Source organism: Ascaphus truei, chromosome 3 (assembly GCF_040206685.1).
Source record: "Ascaphus truei isolate aAscTru1 chromosome 3, aAscTru1.hap1, whole genome shotgun sequence".
Taxonomy (NCBI): domain Eukaryota; kingdom Metazoa; phylum Chordata; class Amphibia; order Anura; family Ascaphidae; genus Ascaphus; species Ascaphus truei.
This window is the reverse complement of record NC_134485.1, coordinates 76,341,200-76,360,807: the sequence shown is the minus strand read 5'-3', so window position 1 is coordinate 76,360,807 and position 19,608 is coordinate 76,341,200. Positions and strand designations below refer to the sequence as shown.

Sequence of the window (19,608 nt, the reverse complement as noted above, 5' to 3'; positions counted from 1 at the left end):
AGTGCACCCTCCTCCCAGGGTTTAAGATCACCCCTTCCCACTTTTTAAAGTAAAGAAGGTTTTTTCCTTTTGCTGTATGGACAGACTCACTGCAGTCATTCTCCCTCCAACAGAGGTAAAATAGCGGTTTCACAGTTTAGTGTTAGGACTTGCAAATTTGGGTATGCTTTGACGCGGCTTGCAGGCTTATAACGCTTTGGCCCTTACTCATGAGAATATTTTTATTGGTGTTTAATTATACTATTTACTATATATTTTGTCACATTGGATGTAGCATTGGGCTTTTCTGTCTTTCGTTGCATACATTTGGCCACGCTCCGTAGCACTCCTTTTGACATAAATATATATATACACACACATTGTGAGGAAAATGATAAGTCTGCAGTTATCAAAGTTGAACAATGGTAACTTATTATTGCTTAATTTCCTGTGTGATTGAACATGTTAACTAAATATATTTATTTCTAACAACATTTATATAGCGCCCTTATCCAGGGCGCTGTACATTAGTTAGTAAAACAATGGTGGGGTTATATATTGAACATTTTATGTGATAAGTAATTGTTAATATATCTCTGTGGTGGGCAGGGGTGGGAACATTATGGTCAGGCTGTGGTTAGGTGCATTGAGAGCTTGCTTGGTTGGTGGGCAGGGGTCAGGTCTCTGACTTAGTCTTGTCGGTGGCATGGTGATGGGTCTGACAGTGGGGACAATAGAGGCGATAAATAGTGATGTATCACATACTGATGTTTCATACGAACAACGCGTTTTGTAACATGCAGAAATGAATTATAAATAGCGCTGCCACTCTACGCCTTTAAAAAAAAATACACAAGAACAGAAAACAGTGATATGGTACAACTGCATTACTTTTTTTTAATTAAGTTTAATATAACATTGAACGTAAAAACAGGCCCGTAAAAACGATTACTTATTTTACACTCGCTGTTACACGTAAAAAAATACAAACTGTGCAACGTCACAATAAAAAAAACGGGAATATTAAATAAAACCAGTTGACGCATTATTACAGGAATAAATATATTACACATTTCATGTACAACAAATATATATATACTGTATTCACCGTGCTTCTCCGTGTAAGGAGCATGCTGCTGGTGAAAAGATTGGCCATACATATGAGAAAAAACAGAAAGTGAATCCCTGCGCTTATCCCATTGGGCTAACAATAAAAGGGAAAATAAATATACATGGTGAAACCTACGTCTGTAAGACAAAGGAGACTTTTGGTTACATCCCTTGATCAAATTATTTCTGTCATTATTTGATCAAAGGATGTAACCAAAAGTCTCCTTTGTCTTACAGACTTAGGTTTCACTATGTATATTTATTTCCCCATTTATTGTTAGCCCAATGGGAGAAGCTCAAGGAGTCACTTTCTGTTTTTTCACATTTCATGAACAATTGAAAATCCAACAGGAATGAATAATAAGTACCTTGTTCACATTTGGTCACAGGAACGTACTGTAATAGAAAGGAAAGGGAATACACATTGGCCAAACTGGACATGGATTGACTATAACTAGAGATGTGCAAATGTCTTTACTGCTCATTTTTCGGCATTTTTGCACAGTTTTCATGAACGGTTTAAATTGGTAAAAATGTTGTCAATTTGAAGAGAATGCCACCCCTTTTTGCCAGACATTTGTAATAATAGCAGTATATAAAGGGTCATGTAACTTGAATTTGGGGTCGGCTGACTTGCACATTGACCTATAATGCGTTTATATTGGTGAATCTTTCCAATTTTTGCAAAAAGAAAAGGGCAAATTTCTTCACATTTAGAAGACTTACCAAATATTTTGCACGTGTCTAGCTGTTATTATGGGATAGGGCAATTGAATGCAACAAGATCACATACAGTAGCGTGAAATGGACCATCACTAAGATCACACGCAATACCTGAGGGAATTTATGAAAGTTTAGTCCAGTTTTCCTGAAGTATGAAAAATTACATTTACTGTCACCTCATAAACTGGTCAAGCAAGAACAAGTATAGTGTTGTTTTGATTTTAAAAGTGTCTTTCTTAAATGTTAGCTTTCTGTTTTAAAAATCCTTCATTCGTTTTGTTAACTTATACCAATATAGCCTCTCTTGTGGAAACACAAGTCCCTTTAAATCCTTTTGTATGCCTACATTTTCTAATACTACCATTCATGTTTATATTCTTTTTTAATCCTAATAGAGGTATACTGTATTAGTATTTTATCTGGTAGTGTTAGGACCTGTGAACAGGGTCTGCCTTGTCGTGGCTCACAGGCTTACAATGCTTTGACCAAAGGGTTAAACTAAATGACCCTTTTTCAAGAGAATATATAAGTATTTTACTGTGTATTTTGGTCATATTGGATGTAGCATTGGGCTTCTCTCTCGCTTGTTGTATACATTTGCCATGCTCATTAGCTCTCCTTTTTGACACTTATATACATACTGTATATATTTTGTGGGGGCTCAGGGGTTCCCAAAAAGAGCTTGCTAGGGTTCTGTGTGTTTGTTATATTCATTTGTGCAAAGTTTTTCATAGATAAGTGTTCTGCTCTGCACAATTCTGTACCCCAGAATTTATCTCGCCAAGGTTTTGTAAAACATAGAAGCATTTCCCTTCTTATATTGAAAATAACTGATTCATTATATTTAAAAAAAAATCTGTTTACCCCAAAGGAAAACTTTAATAAACTCCCACAATGTTTTTGGGTAGCAAGAAAAGCTGCAATGAAAAATAAAAATAAAATAAGTACACAAAAATGCATCAAAATATTATTCTACATACAAATAGTTATTGTGCACTATGTGAGAGGTCAATCCATTGGTGAATTAATATATTTCAAATCTCTAAATGTCAGATAGCAGGATAATGGAAATGATTTTTTAACAATCTCTCACATTTCAATAACCAAAATAAAATAAGAACTAGCTCAAAATATGAATATACCGGTTTTTTTGCATGTTTCTTGTATCCTAAACTAATATGCCAAATAAAAACAGACGCGAAAAATATGTAAACAGAACAAAAAACGGAATAAAACGTCTATAAAAAAGTGTTGCACAACCTGCTCACTGAAAAACAGAGGACTCCACGCCCACTCACATACTGTACAGTAGTTACAAAGATCCACTCAGGTTGAGTGACAAGAGTCAACATACAGAAGTAAAGCATTTTAGACCTTCAAACACATCTAGCAAAATACATGCTATGTTCAATATTGCAAATACCAAAAGATATACAAGCAGCGCTTAGATCTAGATATTACAAAATGAATAATAAATAGGTACTTTCCCTATTTAATATCCTTCGTGCAACTGTTTCTGACAAAGACATGTTCTCAATGAAAAAAAAGTGTAAACCACGTGGAGGGAAAATATATATATATATATATATATATATATATATATATATATATATTGTAGTACTTTAGTGCTCAAAATAAATAAAATCTCTATAGTATGCACTTACATTTTGTTTTAAGATTCAAAGCCTGTAGTGCTCTCATATACGGGCAGATCATATTCGAGAGCACTACTACTAAAACACAATGTGATTTATTTATTTTGCAGACTGAAGCAGTAAAGTACCACACTATATACAGTTCAACCCCGTTATAACGTGATCCATTACAACGCGAATCCGCTTATAACGCGGTGCAAGTGTGGCTCCCAATTTCCGTATTTATGAATACTTTACAACACGATTACTGGTATCTTAAATAGTTTATTGTACAATGCACACAATTGTACATTATTTCTAACGCGATCCGCTTATAGCGCGATGTGACTCTTTGGACCCCAAGCACAGCGTTATAAGGGGATTGAGCTGTATATATATATATTATTTTTTTTCCAAACATGGCTTGTGCGTTAACATTTGGAGATTTTTATTATTAATATTGCACTACATTTGTAAAGACTAACAAAACTAAAACTATGAGAATTGTACCTCATTGTCAACATTTAGATCATGAGCGAGCCCTGCTCCTTTGTTATGCGTAACAGGGTAAAACTGTTCAAATGTACATTTAAAAGTAAAAACCAAGTTGAACAGATGATACCAACTGAGTCAGTTAGATCACATTGCTATTAAGGAGGTGAGAACGCCACCGTAAACCTTTCACAGTCTTGTAACATATTTAGGGGGACAACATTCTATTTGTTTTCCAAGATGGGAACTTCGGGCAGAGTCTTACAATGAAGGAGTCCTGACTGACAAGACATAGTACATAAAGTTAGTATTAAAAATGCTAACACATTCAAGGAAAGAGTTTCTGATCGCATAAATGAAAATAGGCAACTGAGATGTCATCATTTAAAGATGTAACCCAGTGTCCTTGTTTACTCACTTGGGATAAAGGAGGCACGTCAATTCCAAATGGCACTATCCAGATGTAGCCAAGCTGGGGTGCTGTGGGGGATAATATGTGATGTTCTGCGTTATCACTGCCTTTGACTGCTATAGAAAATGTTATAACGCTGTATTCTGTCTTATGAGCAGGCTAAATAACATTCTGTAATGTAAATGCCATATCTGCTTTTTCTAATGGGTTCTAGTAGACAAAAACAAACCAGAAATATCCCATTATCTTAATAACAACGCAGCTGGTTTTGGGAGAACTGTACTGTGCTTGGGCTCCTTTACCATAGGGAGAGAAAAACATACTGTAACACATAGTAAATATGGGTCATCATTTGACTCTTAATTGCAAAGTGGTACTATTCCAAATGACACCTTCCATCCAACTCAAGTGAATGCGCCATAAGGTATTTCATGCTGGAATTTGTCTTATGAAATACCACCACTTAGTAAATATGGCCCTATACCTATAACATAGAACATAAAGTGCTGCATATGGTGAAGTGATACACATGTATTAAAGCACATAGGGATTCAAGTGAACAGACCCGTAAGGTGTCATCTGGCAGTGAAAGGTGTGTCAAGGAATAGTAACACTAGTAAATATGGTCCTAAACCATTCAAATATAACACAAAGTTATTGATATGCATATGGTAGAGTGATACACATGTATTTAAGCACACAGGAATATAACACATACAAAGCATCCAGTCCCGTATGCCCTTACCTTCATACATATCATGCACATTGTATTAAGATTTGTACCTCCTTTTTAGCACTACAATTTTACGGCAATAAAGAATTTCAAAGATCATGTTAGTGCATAAGCTCCCATGACTATTCAGTGTATCGCTTATTAATCTTCAAATGTCATTATCACTGTGAAAATACTCAAATGCATATGGCCAAACATTTCATAAAGCTTCTTCTACCTATATATGATTTTTGGGGCCCTTCAAAATGGTACAACGGGCCCCCTTTTATGCCCTCTAATCCTATTCTCGATTCAGTGTAAAAAAATAATAATCCCGTTAGTTATAACAGTGGATTAAAAGACATATACGTTGGGTGTATATATATATACTCACTATTATTATACAAGGCACCATGTTCATTTTAAGGAGATTTCAAAAGTCTCCCACAAGTCCCTCAAACACATAATCACCTTTTAAGATGCAAGTGTTTTAAAAAGATAATTTATTACCTGTGGTTCACGTAATTTACTTAACCCTACAGTATATACTATACACAACTTGCTTTAGTGAGACAAAAATCATTCAAATGAGTTATTTTAGAGATACTGTACCTATACGTGACCAAAAGAAATGATTTAGCAAACACTGCATGAGGAAAACATAAGGTGGAAGGTCATTTACCCTCTCAATCGTTATTCCCTTTTCAACGTATAGAAGAGGGCTAACATTAAACCAGAATTCTTGCAACTGGCACCTAAAACACAGCTCATTCTTGCATCTAATCTGTAACATTAGCAGACTGTAGAGTTGTCTGAAAAGGCTTCTGGAGCTCCTGCTGCATCACACCACGTTTATGTCTCGGTCATGTCCGTCAAGCTGGACTTTCAATCTGTGGAGTTCTTCGATCTCTCGGTGGTGACGTTCTGTTTTATGCCTCACTAGGGTGCGATAAAAATGAATGGTGAAAATCACAAAGATGATGCCCACTGGCACCATGATTATGGTGGAAATTAGTGCCGAGTGCCACCCGGCATTCCCAAGTGGTTTACGCACTTGGCCTGTTTCGTTCCGTACGGCTACAGAGTCTATGGGTAGAAATTTTATCCAGCACAGCAGTACAACCTCTGCAAGGAAAAGAAGGATCCCAAGAGCGGTGGAGAAGCCCCACGCGAGTTCGATGTAAGGGTGCATGCGATCATGTGGTGACTCATTGACAGAATTCAGGTTGTGGATGTTACTCACAGCCTCTACGTTGGGCAGTATACATGTGCTGATCAGAAGTGCAAATAGATGAACTGCCACTAGCACTGTAGTACAAGCACTAAAAGCTATAAGCAACAGCTGTGGATACTCATACTTCATCTCCAGTTGGACCTCTACCATTGCGACCTGGACAACAACAGAAAGGAGACAAAGGCAAGAGAATTGATCAGAATGTTTTGTACAGTATTTAATAATCAATATATTGTATTATATAGTCCTGGGGTTATCTGTTTGCTTGACACCACTGTGGGTACAGTAAAGAATACTGGTGAAATGAAAATATACAATTGAAGAAGTGTTATTTGCTCCAACAGAATCAAGCAAACCAAAGATTTTTTTACAGTAAAAAGAAATGATCTGTCATGCTCCATACTTTTGGAGCAATAACACATTCACGGTGACTCCCGGCCCTTAGAGCTGCAGACCAAGCAATATCCTACATGTGTTTGTTTTCTTAGATAAATCAGTTCTGTACTATGAGAAAATGTAGCATGTTTTAAAAAAAAACATCTCTGAATTACATTTTTTATGTATTATAATGTAACATGCCTTTTTTGTTTCTATAGCAACCATTTACAAAGTGAAATCCCCTTCCTATTCTGAAACAAGCTATGCCACGCACCTTTTTGAGCCCTGCGCTCTTTCTAGCAGTGCACAAGCTCAATTGTATCTAGTGACTGCCTGGTCAACTTAGCTAATTACTTATCATTATGTGGATTGTAGTGATGCACATATTAAAGGGGGAAAAATGGCAGCTTGGACTGTTGCTTTAAAAGCTTAGATAGATCACAGCTTTTAGTGTCCGACTCCTAAATTGATTAAGCTCTGTTATGAGTTAACGCACCCGAAACGGGCGCGAAGTCCCATTGATTTGAATGGGAGTTAATGCATGTTAGCATCCGTTAACCCAGGGGTGCGCAAACTTTGAGCTGCGCCCCCCTGCCTGCTCCCCACAGTGCTCGCGCCCCCCTTACCTTTTTTGCCGGCGTCATGTGACGACGCTGCATTGCCATGGCGACGCGTCACACCAAGCTTCTGAATCTCGGTAAATTGAGTTGCAGAGGCCTCGCGCGGCCCCCCGGTATTTCATTTAAATGCCTTGGGGAAGAGCGCGGGGCCTCAGTAACTGCTGCGTCCCCCCAGAAAAATCTCACGCCCCCCCCGTTTGTGCACCCTTGTGTTATCCCATAATAAAGCTTGATGAATAACCCCCTCAGTCTCAAGGACTTTACAAAAGTCACGAGGAGCTGACAAAGCAAATCAGACTAGATTTTCCAACTCCAGAGCCAGTTTCTTCATTTCTCCAGGAAGTGGAGTCAAAAGATAGTCAGCAAAAATGTCAGGAGATTTACGACAGGGGTGGGTCTTATGTGTGTTTCAATGCAAGAAGGTCTGGGCATAAATGTTGGCATTTTTTATAGAAAATTTGAACTAAACAAGAAGTGTGTTTTGGGATCAGAACACTTCTACTCCAGTGACCTCTCTGGTACAGGACCTATGACATATAGTAACGTACTGTATACGGATTTCTGTTTGTTTAATCCTTTCATTTTACGAAACTGGTCTGCATTTATTGTAACTGTATATACTATACTATAATAATCTTTTTTCTGTAATCTAAGCCCTGTCCTTTTGTATATTAACGACAAACTTTAATAAGTGATGCTTTGGGCTCTGATTGAACGGGTTGCACACTTTGTAGAGAGTAAAGTACATTTTTGGACACATTTCGCTACAACAGATTTTTGTGTGTTTAGTGTATAGTTTTTTGTTAATAAACAAGGACCTGAGACCCTGGCAGATATATATAATTACATATTTTGGGATATTTCTTGGGTGGTGTAATCGTATAGATATGATTGCAATCGAGTAAGGGGTAAATATTGACTCATTGAAAGTACCTTGTGCAGGAGAAAGGTAACTTGGCTAGAGTAGCCGTGCTCACTAGTGTGCTGTTCGTGACAGATGTTATATGGAGGCGGATTCAGGGGAGATATTAGTGATTTGAGGGACCATGCTTGGAGAATGCTCACAGATGTGCCGTACATGACAATTATATTTTGTATTTTAGGTTACCAGAAAACACTGTATTTCACAAGTTTCTATTTATGATAAAAAGGGTGTAATTGTTTTTAAGACTGTGATCACATGTAATTGGTTAAAGTATCTATCATCCTAGAAATTTGAGACCAATGAATATTGATTAAAAAACGCGTGGTATTCCACCATGTGCTCATTAATATAATTAGAAAATGTTTGCAAGTCACTAAATAATGGCTGAAATATCAAAATGGTATCTGTGCATGTAAACAAATGACTTATTATTTGTGTTTTGGTTCAAAAAAACAAATATTTTGTGTTAACCTTTTAATTTTCTTTTCTTTGGATTTTTTAAAGTCATATTCCAGGAATATTAGAGTGGTGCTGCAGGGGGAAGTCAACCCTCCTTTCTTCTTGTCTTTATCTTGTTACACAAGAAGTTTAACATTTCAGTGTTATCTGGAGAACTAGGCACTGCAGCAGCTGACATTTTCACTCACACGTTCTTTTCTTTCCGTTATACAGTACTTTTAACTTAAACAGTTTATGATACTTGTACGTTAATATTGGGTTTCAATTGAATTGGGTAAATAAATTATCCGTTTTTGTTGAGGAGTAAAATGTGAATATTATCATTCAAGCACATTGAGTGATTTAAGGTAGAATTTAACTAACAATTGTTTATTTTCTTCCCTTTTAAAATTACATTTATAAGTTAATGTCAGAGTTTAAACTAGCATACTCGACAGAAAACGTGATAAGGTGTTTAGCAGTAGGAGCATACTATACTAAGTTTGAATGTATTTTCTGTACAAACAAACACCTGCTTAGATAGGCAAAAATCTGCTGATAATAATTTAGGTATTTTTAAAAAGGGTTGAGTCCATTACTTTGAGAAAGGCTGATGCAAAATCTAAATTCAAAGTCTTAGGTTATGTCAAGTACCTTTAAAAGGTACATACAGGGGACAAAGAGGGGATTACAATTTACATTGATCATTCATATTGCTGATTAAAAATGCTGAGTTAAAATTTGTAGTGAGATTTCCACTAAACTGGGAGAACAAGTCACGTAAAATGGACAATATTATTGACATAATGTAACTGCTAAGAATTGATGCTGCATTTGGTTGTTTTTTAAGATGTATGGACGCTGGAGTGATGTCACAATGGGATCAAGAATGAAAAAGATTACTGAATCGGCTGATGCTACCAATCCTATTTTGTTTTATTTAAAAATATATATATTTGTAACCTTTGGAAACACAGAATGGGTTCTATGGGTGGAGGATAAGGGTAATAGCGCACTATACATTTGTTTTATATTTTGACATTTCTTTGGTACAATGGGCTTGGGGCTGGAAAACCAGCTGGTCCTGGAAACCGGAGTGGCATACCCTTCCGGACATTGGTAATTTGGGTGGAGTGGTTTACTCTGGAGTTTGTATCAAAGAATGCTGTATATTGATTAATAGTGTCTACCATAATTGTACAAAGCAAGCTAAAACAATTTAACATTTAAGAGTCGTGGGAAGTGTATGAGAAAAATAAATGAGGCACTCTTTTGGGTGGTTATTTCATATAACTAATGTGGGAATATAAATGATTCTGCTTTAGAGACTAGGAAGGAATGATTAAAACTAAAACTAATATTAGGCAGAAGAATCAATGCAATGTGAAAGCAGTGGTGGAAATTGATGCATGATGTGTTTACTGCAACTACTGTATGTAGAGAATAAGCATGGCATTGCTTGTCCCAAAAGACAGAGAGTGACGTACAGTCGTTAACCGATAACCTAATAAATATACCTGTTATCTGTAAGAAAGCAATTGACTCTTACCATAGCAAATCCTGAAAGCAAAGCCGATGTTCGACTGGATGCCTTTAGCTTGGCTCTGCTTAGGTACAACTTCCTCCACGAAAGAGCCTGGACAGAGTGATGATTGGATGTGACTAGTTCAAGGTAGCTGCGCCTGACCCAGTCTCTGTAGTCCATGCCTTTGTTTCCACGCTCTGAGACCGCAGGGGTGGAGGGATCTACTGGGATATTCAGTTCCCTACTCATGATAGCGCAAAACTCTAGCGATAAGGAGAATATTAAAAAAACATATTAATGGTCGGAAAACTTTGTCAATCTAAAGAAGAATTAACAATGGTCTGTTAACTTTATGGATCCACCTAACAATTCAGGCCTTTTTCAATGCTTTTTCTTTTCTCCTGTATGTAGCAGGAAATGGAAAGACTGATAGAAATGTACTCTGTTAGTGAAAACAGAGATATGGGATAGTAAAAGAGACAGCATATAGACCTGAAGAGTCAGCATGCACTGTATGCAGCACAAATGCATGTACAGCTATTTCAATCCGCACTATGAATCCCCGGAGTATTCAAGATGTCTTTATTCTCCAAAACATCTTAAAATGTCTAAGTAGAAAACCAAAAATGTCCCCTGTGTCTTTTTAATACTACAATTTACAGGTCAAATAATCTAGAATTCCCCTTTTAAATAGCTAGACATACAGTGCCTCAGAATATTACTAACACAAATGTTAAACCAAGTGGTTAATTAAAGCCCTTTGTGGTAGAATAGGAAATGCAGTTGTGTGTCTATGGCCCCTATTTATTATAATGTGAAGCCTTTCTTCCCTTGCTCAAAAAATATATAATACCATGGTACTGTACAGTATATATATATTATACCATGTGTGTTTTGCTTTTCTTATAGCAACTTTCCCACGGAGTTAATCCAAAAATGTAAATGTATTTTCCTTGCCTTAATCACATGAACATATAATTTATTTAAAAAAAAATCAAAAATGAACTAGTTCCACTGCACTAATAATAAAAACAGATGTACATACATTTTTCTGACAACCACTCTACAATTTCCCAGAATATCTTCTTTAATTTCCTCTTTACAAATTGCTGCAGGCTTTTTGTTCTTGATGTCTGCTGTCGGCTATTATGTAAATGTATACAGTATATGTATATATACATATGTTGATAACCAGCCTCACACTGATGAGACCCAAAAGGTCGAAACAGCTGTCTGTGGGTAGGTTTACTGGCTATGCATCTTAACCCAGACTGTGCTGAAAAGCTGTGCAATGCAGTAAGCATAAGCTTATAGGGGTTCATGTCCAGCATCAGCAGAGTCAGACAGGGCAAATATTTTGTAACAGAAATAGAGAGGTGACACCTGCTCAACCAATATAGAAGGGTAGGTGTACTAGGGGTAGGAACGAGAAATAGCAAACAGAGTCCTAACCAGGAAAATCTCGGAGGCGCTGGATAGGGAGGACTGGATATGACTGGATAGGGAGATTCCAACAGTCTGCACTCTGATACCCAAATGTAGCAGTAATCTCTAATTGAGATAGAATGAAGAGTTCACTAACCCTACACATGTGCCAATAGTTACCAGTGTACACAGGTGCCAGGGGCATCAGTGTAACATGGATGCAGATGAGAGAAGTCCCCTAGTAATAACTGTTAGAGCAGTATGAATAGAACATAAAAATATCTCTTTATTGTAACAACAAATAGTATGAGGACACAGGATACTGAGGTGAATAGTATCTATAGTGATCTATAAAAGTACATTCCCACGAGATATACTGATCTATCTATACAAGCTGATGTCAGCTTGTTTGCCAGTGCTATGAGGTAACTGAAATCTGCAAGAGATAAGGAGTGACCCTGCAGCCACTATGTCGGGCTGCATACGGTACCAAACGGTTGCTAGATATTGAGTACTACAGCCTGAAGGGTTTGTATAACACCAGAGCAGTGGTGCATTATTGGTTTTGATTAATGGACTAATTGATAGGTAGAATGAATGTTCATTACTAGCCCAGGAATAGGCGTGCACTACACTGAACAGACACAGGCCTCATAAGTAGCGGAGGTCCTGTTTAAAGCTGCAGTTCCGGCAATATCCTGCATATGTGTTTTTTTTTTAATAAATCAGTTCTGTAGTAAGAAAAAATACTTTTAGCATTTTCTGTTTAAAAAAACAACAACTTTGAAAGACCAATTTTCTTGTATTCTATTTTAACAAGCATGCTTGATCCTATAGCAACGATTTACATTCCCCATATTTAAAGATGTCGCCAAACTTTGCCGATCAATAGACAGAAAACGAATTGACCGGCAGCTATGCAGTTCTTTAGGTAATTAGAGATTGCCCACATGAAATTATTGAAGTAAAAAAAAATAATAAAAAAAAAAAGACTGAACTGCAGCTTTAAGACTGCTTGGGGTACCTGGAGGATATATACCGGGCAAACACAGTTTACCTCCGTGCGATGCAGTTTCACAGGGTATAGTGCATCAAGTGGCGTGCAGCCACAGTCAGCAGGCTGCAAAAGGTGACTGGGGGATATATACCAGCAACAAACAAGGAGATAAAGAACCCCTATATTGGGAGCACTCAGTGGCTATATAGGGGTTCTTTATCTCCTTGTTTGTTGTTGCATCTTTCCCCTGGTCGCAGCACCTTTGTCACGGGCAGTAGCGAGGGTTTCCTCCATCCATTTGCCCTCCCCTTACCCTGGTGGATATATACCAGACAAGAGGAGATTTCCTGTTTGTGGTGCAATTTTAAAGTGTGTAGTGCACCGTGTCGCGTGCAGCCACAATCAGCTGTGAGTGAGTAACATCAGTGTAAGTGGCAGATGACAGAAATCGACCAAGGGTGGATAGTACAGTACCTTCCCTATACATACATAAGTGAGTGTACACTGTTGGGGTCTCTCTATCCAGTCCTCCACCTCCGGAGATCTCCCTGGTTAGGACTCTGTTATTTCAGATATTTTTTTATAGTGTCCACTGTCATTTATAGCTGCAGATTCCTAATGACATTACCAGATGCTCTTTAAACCCACTGTGCAATTTCACTACCATACACTGATACACACACAGATACATGTATACACACACAGTACACACAAATTAACACAAAGACACACAAGGGAACGGATACACAGTCTAAACACAGATCAACTGATATATGCAATAGATAACTCAGATTTGCATATGTAAAGTCACATATGTACAAAGATACACACAGACTCACAGAAGCGTATATACTATTACTAGCTAAAGTCCCCGGTATCGCACTGGTTGCTTTACTCTCGCGTAATATTTTCCATTGCAGACATGAAACTGTGAATCTATTGTACATAGCGCCTTCTTTAACCCGATCAATAATTCCACCTTGCAGTGAGTGAGGCTGCACCCCCAGTCACTGAGACATCCACCCCAAATTATAGCGACATCCCCCTTCTTCACTGACACACTCCCTCAGTGACACACACCCCATCAGTGACCTTTCTCTCTTACACCCCCACCTCTCCCCCTCCTCTTACACCCATACCTTCCCCCCAAGCCCCACTTCTCCCTCTCTTACACCCTCCACCTCTCCCCACTCCCTCTTACACCCGCACGTCTCTCCCTCCTCTTACACCCCCACCTCTTCCTCCTTCTCTTACACCCCCACGTCTCTCCCTCCTTCTCTTACACCCCCACGTCTCTCCATCCTTCTCTTACACCCCCACGTCTCTCCCTCCTTCTCTTACACCCCCACGTCTCTCCCTCCTTCTCTTACACCCCCACGTCTCTCCCTCCTTCTCTTACACCCCCACGTCTCTCCCTCCTTCTCTTACACCCGCACGTCTCTCCCTCCTCTTACACCCCCACGTCTCTCCCTCCTTCTCTTACACCCCCACGTCTCCCCCTCCTTCTCTTACACCCATACCTTCCCCCCAAGCCCCACTTCTCACTGTTACACCCTCCACCTCCCCCCACTCCCTCTTACACCCCCACGTCTCTCCCTCCTTCTTACACCCCCACGTCTCTCCCTCCTCTTACACCCCCACCTCTCCCCCACCTTCTCTTACACCCATACCATCCCCCACCCCCAACTTCTCCCTCTCTTACACCCTCCACCTCTCCCCATTCCCTCTTACATCCCCAAGTCTCTCCCTCCTTCTCTTATACCCCCACGTCTCTCCCTCCTCTTACACCCCCACCTCTCCCCACCTTCTCTTACACCCATACCTTCCCTCCACTTCTCCCTCTCTTACATCCCCCACCTCTCCCCACTCCCTCTTACACACCCACATCTCTCCCTCTTCTTACACCCCCACCTCTCCCCCTCCTCTTACACCCCCACGTCTCTCCCTCCTTTTACACCCCAACCTCTCCCCCTCCTTCTTACACCCATACCTTCCCCACAGCCCCTTCTCCCTTACACTCTCCACCTCTCCCCACTACCTCTTACACTCTGACGTCTCTCCCTCCTCCTCTTACACCCCCACCTCTCACCCTCTCTTACACCCCCACCTCTTCCTCCAACCTCTCTTACACCCCCACTCCACGGACTAAACTCTCGCCCTAAAGAATGTCTGGAAGGCCGCCCGCTCAGCGCGGTGACCAATCACTTACCTCCCAGCAAACCAATGGCCAATCAGTGGCCTCACACCGAGAAACCGACTAAAACCTAACCAATGTTAGGGCAACGCCTTGCTATTTTTTTTTTTCTACTATGACCAATAAATGATTATTTTTTATGGAAAACGCACCTTCCCCTCTCAAAATCTTTTTTCAAGTTCGGATACCCCTGGTTGGGCTCGGTTATTCTCTCTCATTCTTTGTATCCTATGAATTATTATGTGCATGGCCTGCAGGAAAAGGATTGGATCAAGTACCTGTCGTCCTTGCTGAGTTGACGTGCTGCGGGATGCCTATCGCAAGGCACCCAGGACTGAGTCAAAAAACTACCCCATTCATCGAGCAAGTGCTCCTTAAAAGGTATAACCCCTGAAACATACCGTAGGAGGTACCGAGAGCTCAGACAGACCCCGCATGACATATGTGGAGTACCTGCCTAAATTGGAGCACCTACAGTTGCAGTGGGTCGAGGAGTGCAGGGTAACCACTCTGGAGGGCATACCCGAGCTGTGTGCAGCCACCTCAGTCAGGCAGATTCTGCAGATCACCTGACAGTTAGAAGCTCAATCAGTCCTTGCTTCAGCACAGGTGGCTTCGGCTGAGCCTCTGATTGAACCACCTGTGCTGAAGCAAGGGATATCCTGAAAATCTGACCTGTTGGGGGAGCTTGAGGACTGGAGTTGAGCGCCCCTGTTTTATTCTGTACAAAGCATGTAAAAAAAGCTAAGGTTACATTAACCACATACTTTAACAGCTATATATAGATGTGATACGGTTTCAGTTTTTTTTTTTTTTACGTTCATGCAAATGCCTCAGGAAATGTCATTTTTCAACATAGTGTGAGCAAACTTTGCTGCCTGCGTTCATTAATTTCGCCATGACTTTCGTGCAGGTTGCAAAATGCTTACAACTGTCCCTCAGTTCCCTTTCACCTAAATCAAATCTGCAAATTCAGATGCAAAATGCAATTTCCAAGTAAGATAACCCTGTTTGCCGCATTTATTTTATTTATAAAATGTTTTACCAGGAAGAAATACATTGAGAGTTACCTCTCGTTTTCAAGTATGTCCTGGCATTTGGTGAAGTTTGCCTTATTCTGCACTTGTTCGGCAATCGCAAACGTCCAAAATGTGTGCAAAATGTTTAACCCGGAGGGCTGGAGAAAGCAATGCCTACAAAGCCCTTCTGCAATACCTAATAAATACATTTATTATGATTATCATCGTTTATTCGTCAAGCTCCTACCTATTCCGCAGCGGGGTACATGGGGGCACAGAGATTTGATCATTCTAGAAACAGAGTTTACATACAAATAAAGACAAACAAATATTGCTGCTTTTGCTTTTTTCTACCTTTTTCCCGTGCTTGTTATACTGCATTTAATGGATTTTTATGCTGGTATTTTTGTAGCGTGTACGTTTATTTTTCTTTCATTCTGGAACATCGCCTGTGCAATCTATTGCTTTAAATGCCAACAGCATGATTTCCTCGGAGAAATGTAAAAAAAAAAAATTATTGAGCATTTACCAGAGTAAACAAAATATGTTTGCTCTTCTTAAATCGTGTGGGTTTTTATTTTTTATTTTTAGGATCACTAAACTTCTTGGCTGCAAGAGGGGTCTGCAATGCGCCCATAGCAGAAACATATGGGCAAGATATGACAAGCTGTGACTTACCCGCCCCAGGCACTAATCAGCAGCGTCCTCGCAGTGCGGGACTTGCTCCACGGTCCCTGGCTTGTATTCCTAGAGATGGTCCTGTTTGCAGGCCCTATGCGTGTCAGCCATCTCAGCCAGGCAGATGCTGCAGGTCACCTGACGGCCAGAAGCACGAACAGGCAGAGCATGCAAACAAAACACAGGCATAGTAGCTGCCTTCCAGCTGTGCGAACCAGTGTCTGATGTTGGAAATGTAAAGCAGATTATGATTGGTTAGTGTAGGTCCTTCCTCACTGGTGACTGCATCCTTTACTCTGATTAGTCAGTAGGATTTTCAAGTCACGTAAGTTCTCTCTCAGCTATTGATCATGGACAAGTCAAAACGCTTCCTCCTGGTTACAGTGCTGCCTCTCATGTGAGTGCATTGAAATGCAAACAGTATCACGTTACATCCATTGTTCACAGCGCCACTGGCATAGAGGTACAATTCAAGCAGCCCGAGCAAGGATTGGCAACGTGCTTTTTATTTTATTTTTTAAATACCACTGTTACAAGAGTATCTTGTATATGGCTGCTATAGGTACAGAAAGAATACACTATTCTTTACATAAAGAAGTAGAGGTTTTACATTTGGTAATAAAGCAGTGGTACTCTGTACAAACATACACCATCATATTACTGCTGATGACATCTTTTGCGCTGGCATAGTTGAAAAATAGGTATCACGGATTTTTGAGGGTAGATCCACAAGTTAGAGCGGAAGAATAGTAAAAATGTTAATGTTGAGATTGGTGTGGCACACAGTATGTTAAGGGAGGTGACATGCAGGGTTGCCGTCTTCTGTTGAATGCTAACCCCGGAGCCTTTTTCAAATTCAATTTCAAGACATTTAATCACATATTCATAGACAAGGACTTGAATAAATTCTATGATAATGCTGCACACCTGAGGTACCCTGTGAGATATGCTAATGACTGACTATGAAAAGTATATTTAAATGAATCCCATCCCACACATCCTTAAAGGATTTGCATACCAACTGAATAGAGTTGATAAGCCTAAGGCCTCGGTCCCGCTGCGCTCGTTGGCGCGGGCGGCGGGTCGCAAGTTCCCCACCAGCAGGGGAATCCTCGCGAGCTGGTCCCGGTCCCCACTGGCTGCACAGAGCACTACACGCTGTAGCGCGTCAGCCGCTGGAGACACCAGAGAATGGTGTTTTCTAGCTTTGACGCGTGACGTGTGTGGCTGTGAGCCAATGGGGAGGGGAGGCTGCGGGAGGAGGAGAGGCTTCGGGGAGCGGGGAGGAGTGTGGAGTGAAAGCAGGTGAGTGCCTTTCTCTGTGTGTGTGTCTGAGTGCCTGTGTGTGTGTGTGTGTGTGTATGTGTCTGAGTGCGTGAGTGCCTGTCTGTGTGTGTGTGTGCCCGAGTGCCTGCCTCTGTCTGTGTGTGTGTGTGTGTATGAGTGCGTGAGTGCCTGCCTGTGTGTGCGCGCGCGTGTGTGTGTATGAGTGCGTGAGTGCCTGCCTGTGTGTGTGTGTGTGTGCGCGTGTATGAATGAGTGCCTGCGTGTGTGTGTTTAAACTTACCTTCCAGCTCCAGCCCGAGTCCGTGGAGGGAGGGGGGGAGAGTAGCGGGTCCCTCCGCTCAAGCCACGCCCCCCCTCCCTGTCAAACCGCCCACCTCCCGATCAAACCTCCCACCTCCCGCCCACCTCCCGATCAAACCTCCCACCTCCCGCCCACCTCCCGCTCCGGCTCCCGCTCCGGCTCCCGCTCCCTACAGACCGCAGATCGCGGTCTGTGTATCTCAGCGCACCGCCTGTCAGCAGCGCAGGTGCGCTGACTCTGGGAGCGGGGCCTTAGCCTCAGGCACCAATTTAATGACTGGAATGGTCCTATACCCAATAGGACTAGAATATACAGCCACTGCTTTTTCTAGGCAGCATTTTGTTAAACTTGTGTTTTCGTAGACTGAGAATTTTGCATAGTATGCACTAATTCTATCCAAAAAGTTTATTCATTTTGTCAGATCTGGTATGAAAAACAAATGATTGTCAGCGCTGTGCACTGTACTTTGTATTTCTAGTAAACCTTTATTTCAGTTTCTATACAAAAGCAGTGAACGCAAACACAGTTGCAGTTCTTTTCAAAATAACCTTTTCTCTCCCTCTGTCCTTTGAACATGTGTAAGACTGAAGTAAACATAAGGTTTTCTTAAGGCAACAGTTAATTTTCGTCTCTTCCTTGAGAAAATAACATGCTATAATATACTCGGCATTGCACAGGTGCAGATACTCGCTAGATGCTGCGTGTTTGTTTCTCTTACGAGGGAGATGTATGAGCTCTCTCAGACCTAGCTGATTTTATAACATTAGTACAGATGTAACCGTAGTTATTGTACCTGGCTTGGTCCAGCTTTAATCACATTATAACCTTGGAAACTAAGCTATAACCATAGTTACATAGTTACATAGTAGATGAGGTTGAAAAAAGACGTACGTCCATCAAGTTCAACCTATGCTAAATTTAGACAACAGATACTTTATCCTATATCTATACTTACTTATTGATCCAGAGGAAGGCAAACAAAAAACCCCATTAAGGGGAAAAATTAATTCCTTCCTGACTCCAAGAATTGGCAATCGGATTAATCCCTGGATCACATCCTTCCCATGTATACTTATTTGGTATATCCCTGTATACCTTTCCCATCTAAAAAGATGTCCAACCTTTTTTTGAACAAATCTATTGTATCTGCCATCACAGTCTCCATGGGTAATGAATTCCACATTTTAACTGCCCTTACTGTAAAGAACCCTTTCCTTTGTTGCTGGTGAAATTTCCTTTCCTCCAACCTTAAGGGATGGCCCTGAGTCCTTTGTACTGCCCGTGGGATGAATAGTTCTTTTGAAAGCTCCTTGTATTGTCCCTGAATATATTTGTATATAGTTATCATATCCCCTCTTAGACGCCTCTTTTCTAATGTAAATAAATCTAATTTAGCTAGCATCTCCTCATAAGTTAGAATGTCCATCCCCTTTATTAATTTGGTGGCTCTTCTCTGCACTCTCTCTAGTTCCATAATGTCTTTTCTTAGGATTGGTGCCCAAAATTGTACTCCATATTCAAGGTG

General features: G+C 40.4%; 1 protein-coding gene across 2 annotated transcripts; it reads right to left on the bottom strand.

The window, feature by feature from the left end:
- Positions 1-843: 843 nt before the first annotated feature.
- ORAI2 (ORAI calcium release-activated calcium modulator 2) lies at positions 844-16,736 on the bottom strand. 2 transcript variants are annotated; one of them, XM_075594339.1, is made up of 4 exons: positions 16,496-16,736; positions 16,172-16,306; positions 10,207-10,445; positions 844-6,452 (listed from the first exon to the last, which is right to left on the bottom strand). In XM_075594339.1, exons 3-4 carry the CDS (start codon positions 10,429-10,431, stop codon positions 5,904-5,906), a joined length of 774 nt encoding a protein of 257 aa, XP_075450454.1. In that variant the 5' UTR covers positions 10,432-10,445; positions 16,172-16,306; positions 16,496-16,736; the 3' UTR covers positions 844-5,903. The 2 variants fall into 2 exon arrangements, with proteins under 2 accessions (XP_075450454.1, XP_075450452.1); XM_075594337.1 differs by lacking the exon at positions 16,172-16,306.
- Between the last annotated feature and the right edge of the window lie 2,872 nt (positions 16,737-19,608).

What these genes read in the sequence shown, in the direction of transcription:
- ORAI2 (XM_075594339.1), bottom strand. Translation starts at nt 10,431, where the DNA reads ATGAGTAGGGAACTGAATATCCCAGTAGATCCCTCCACCCCTGCGGTC. An exon ending in TGCTTTCAGGATTTGCTATG is followed by an intron (nt 6,453 to 10,206) that starts GTAAGAGTCAAT and finishes GTTGTTGTCCAG; the next exon opens with GTCGCAATGGTAGAGGTCCA.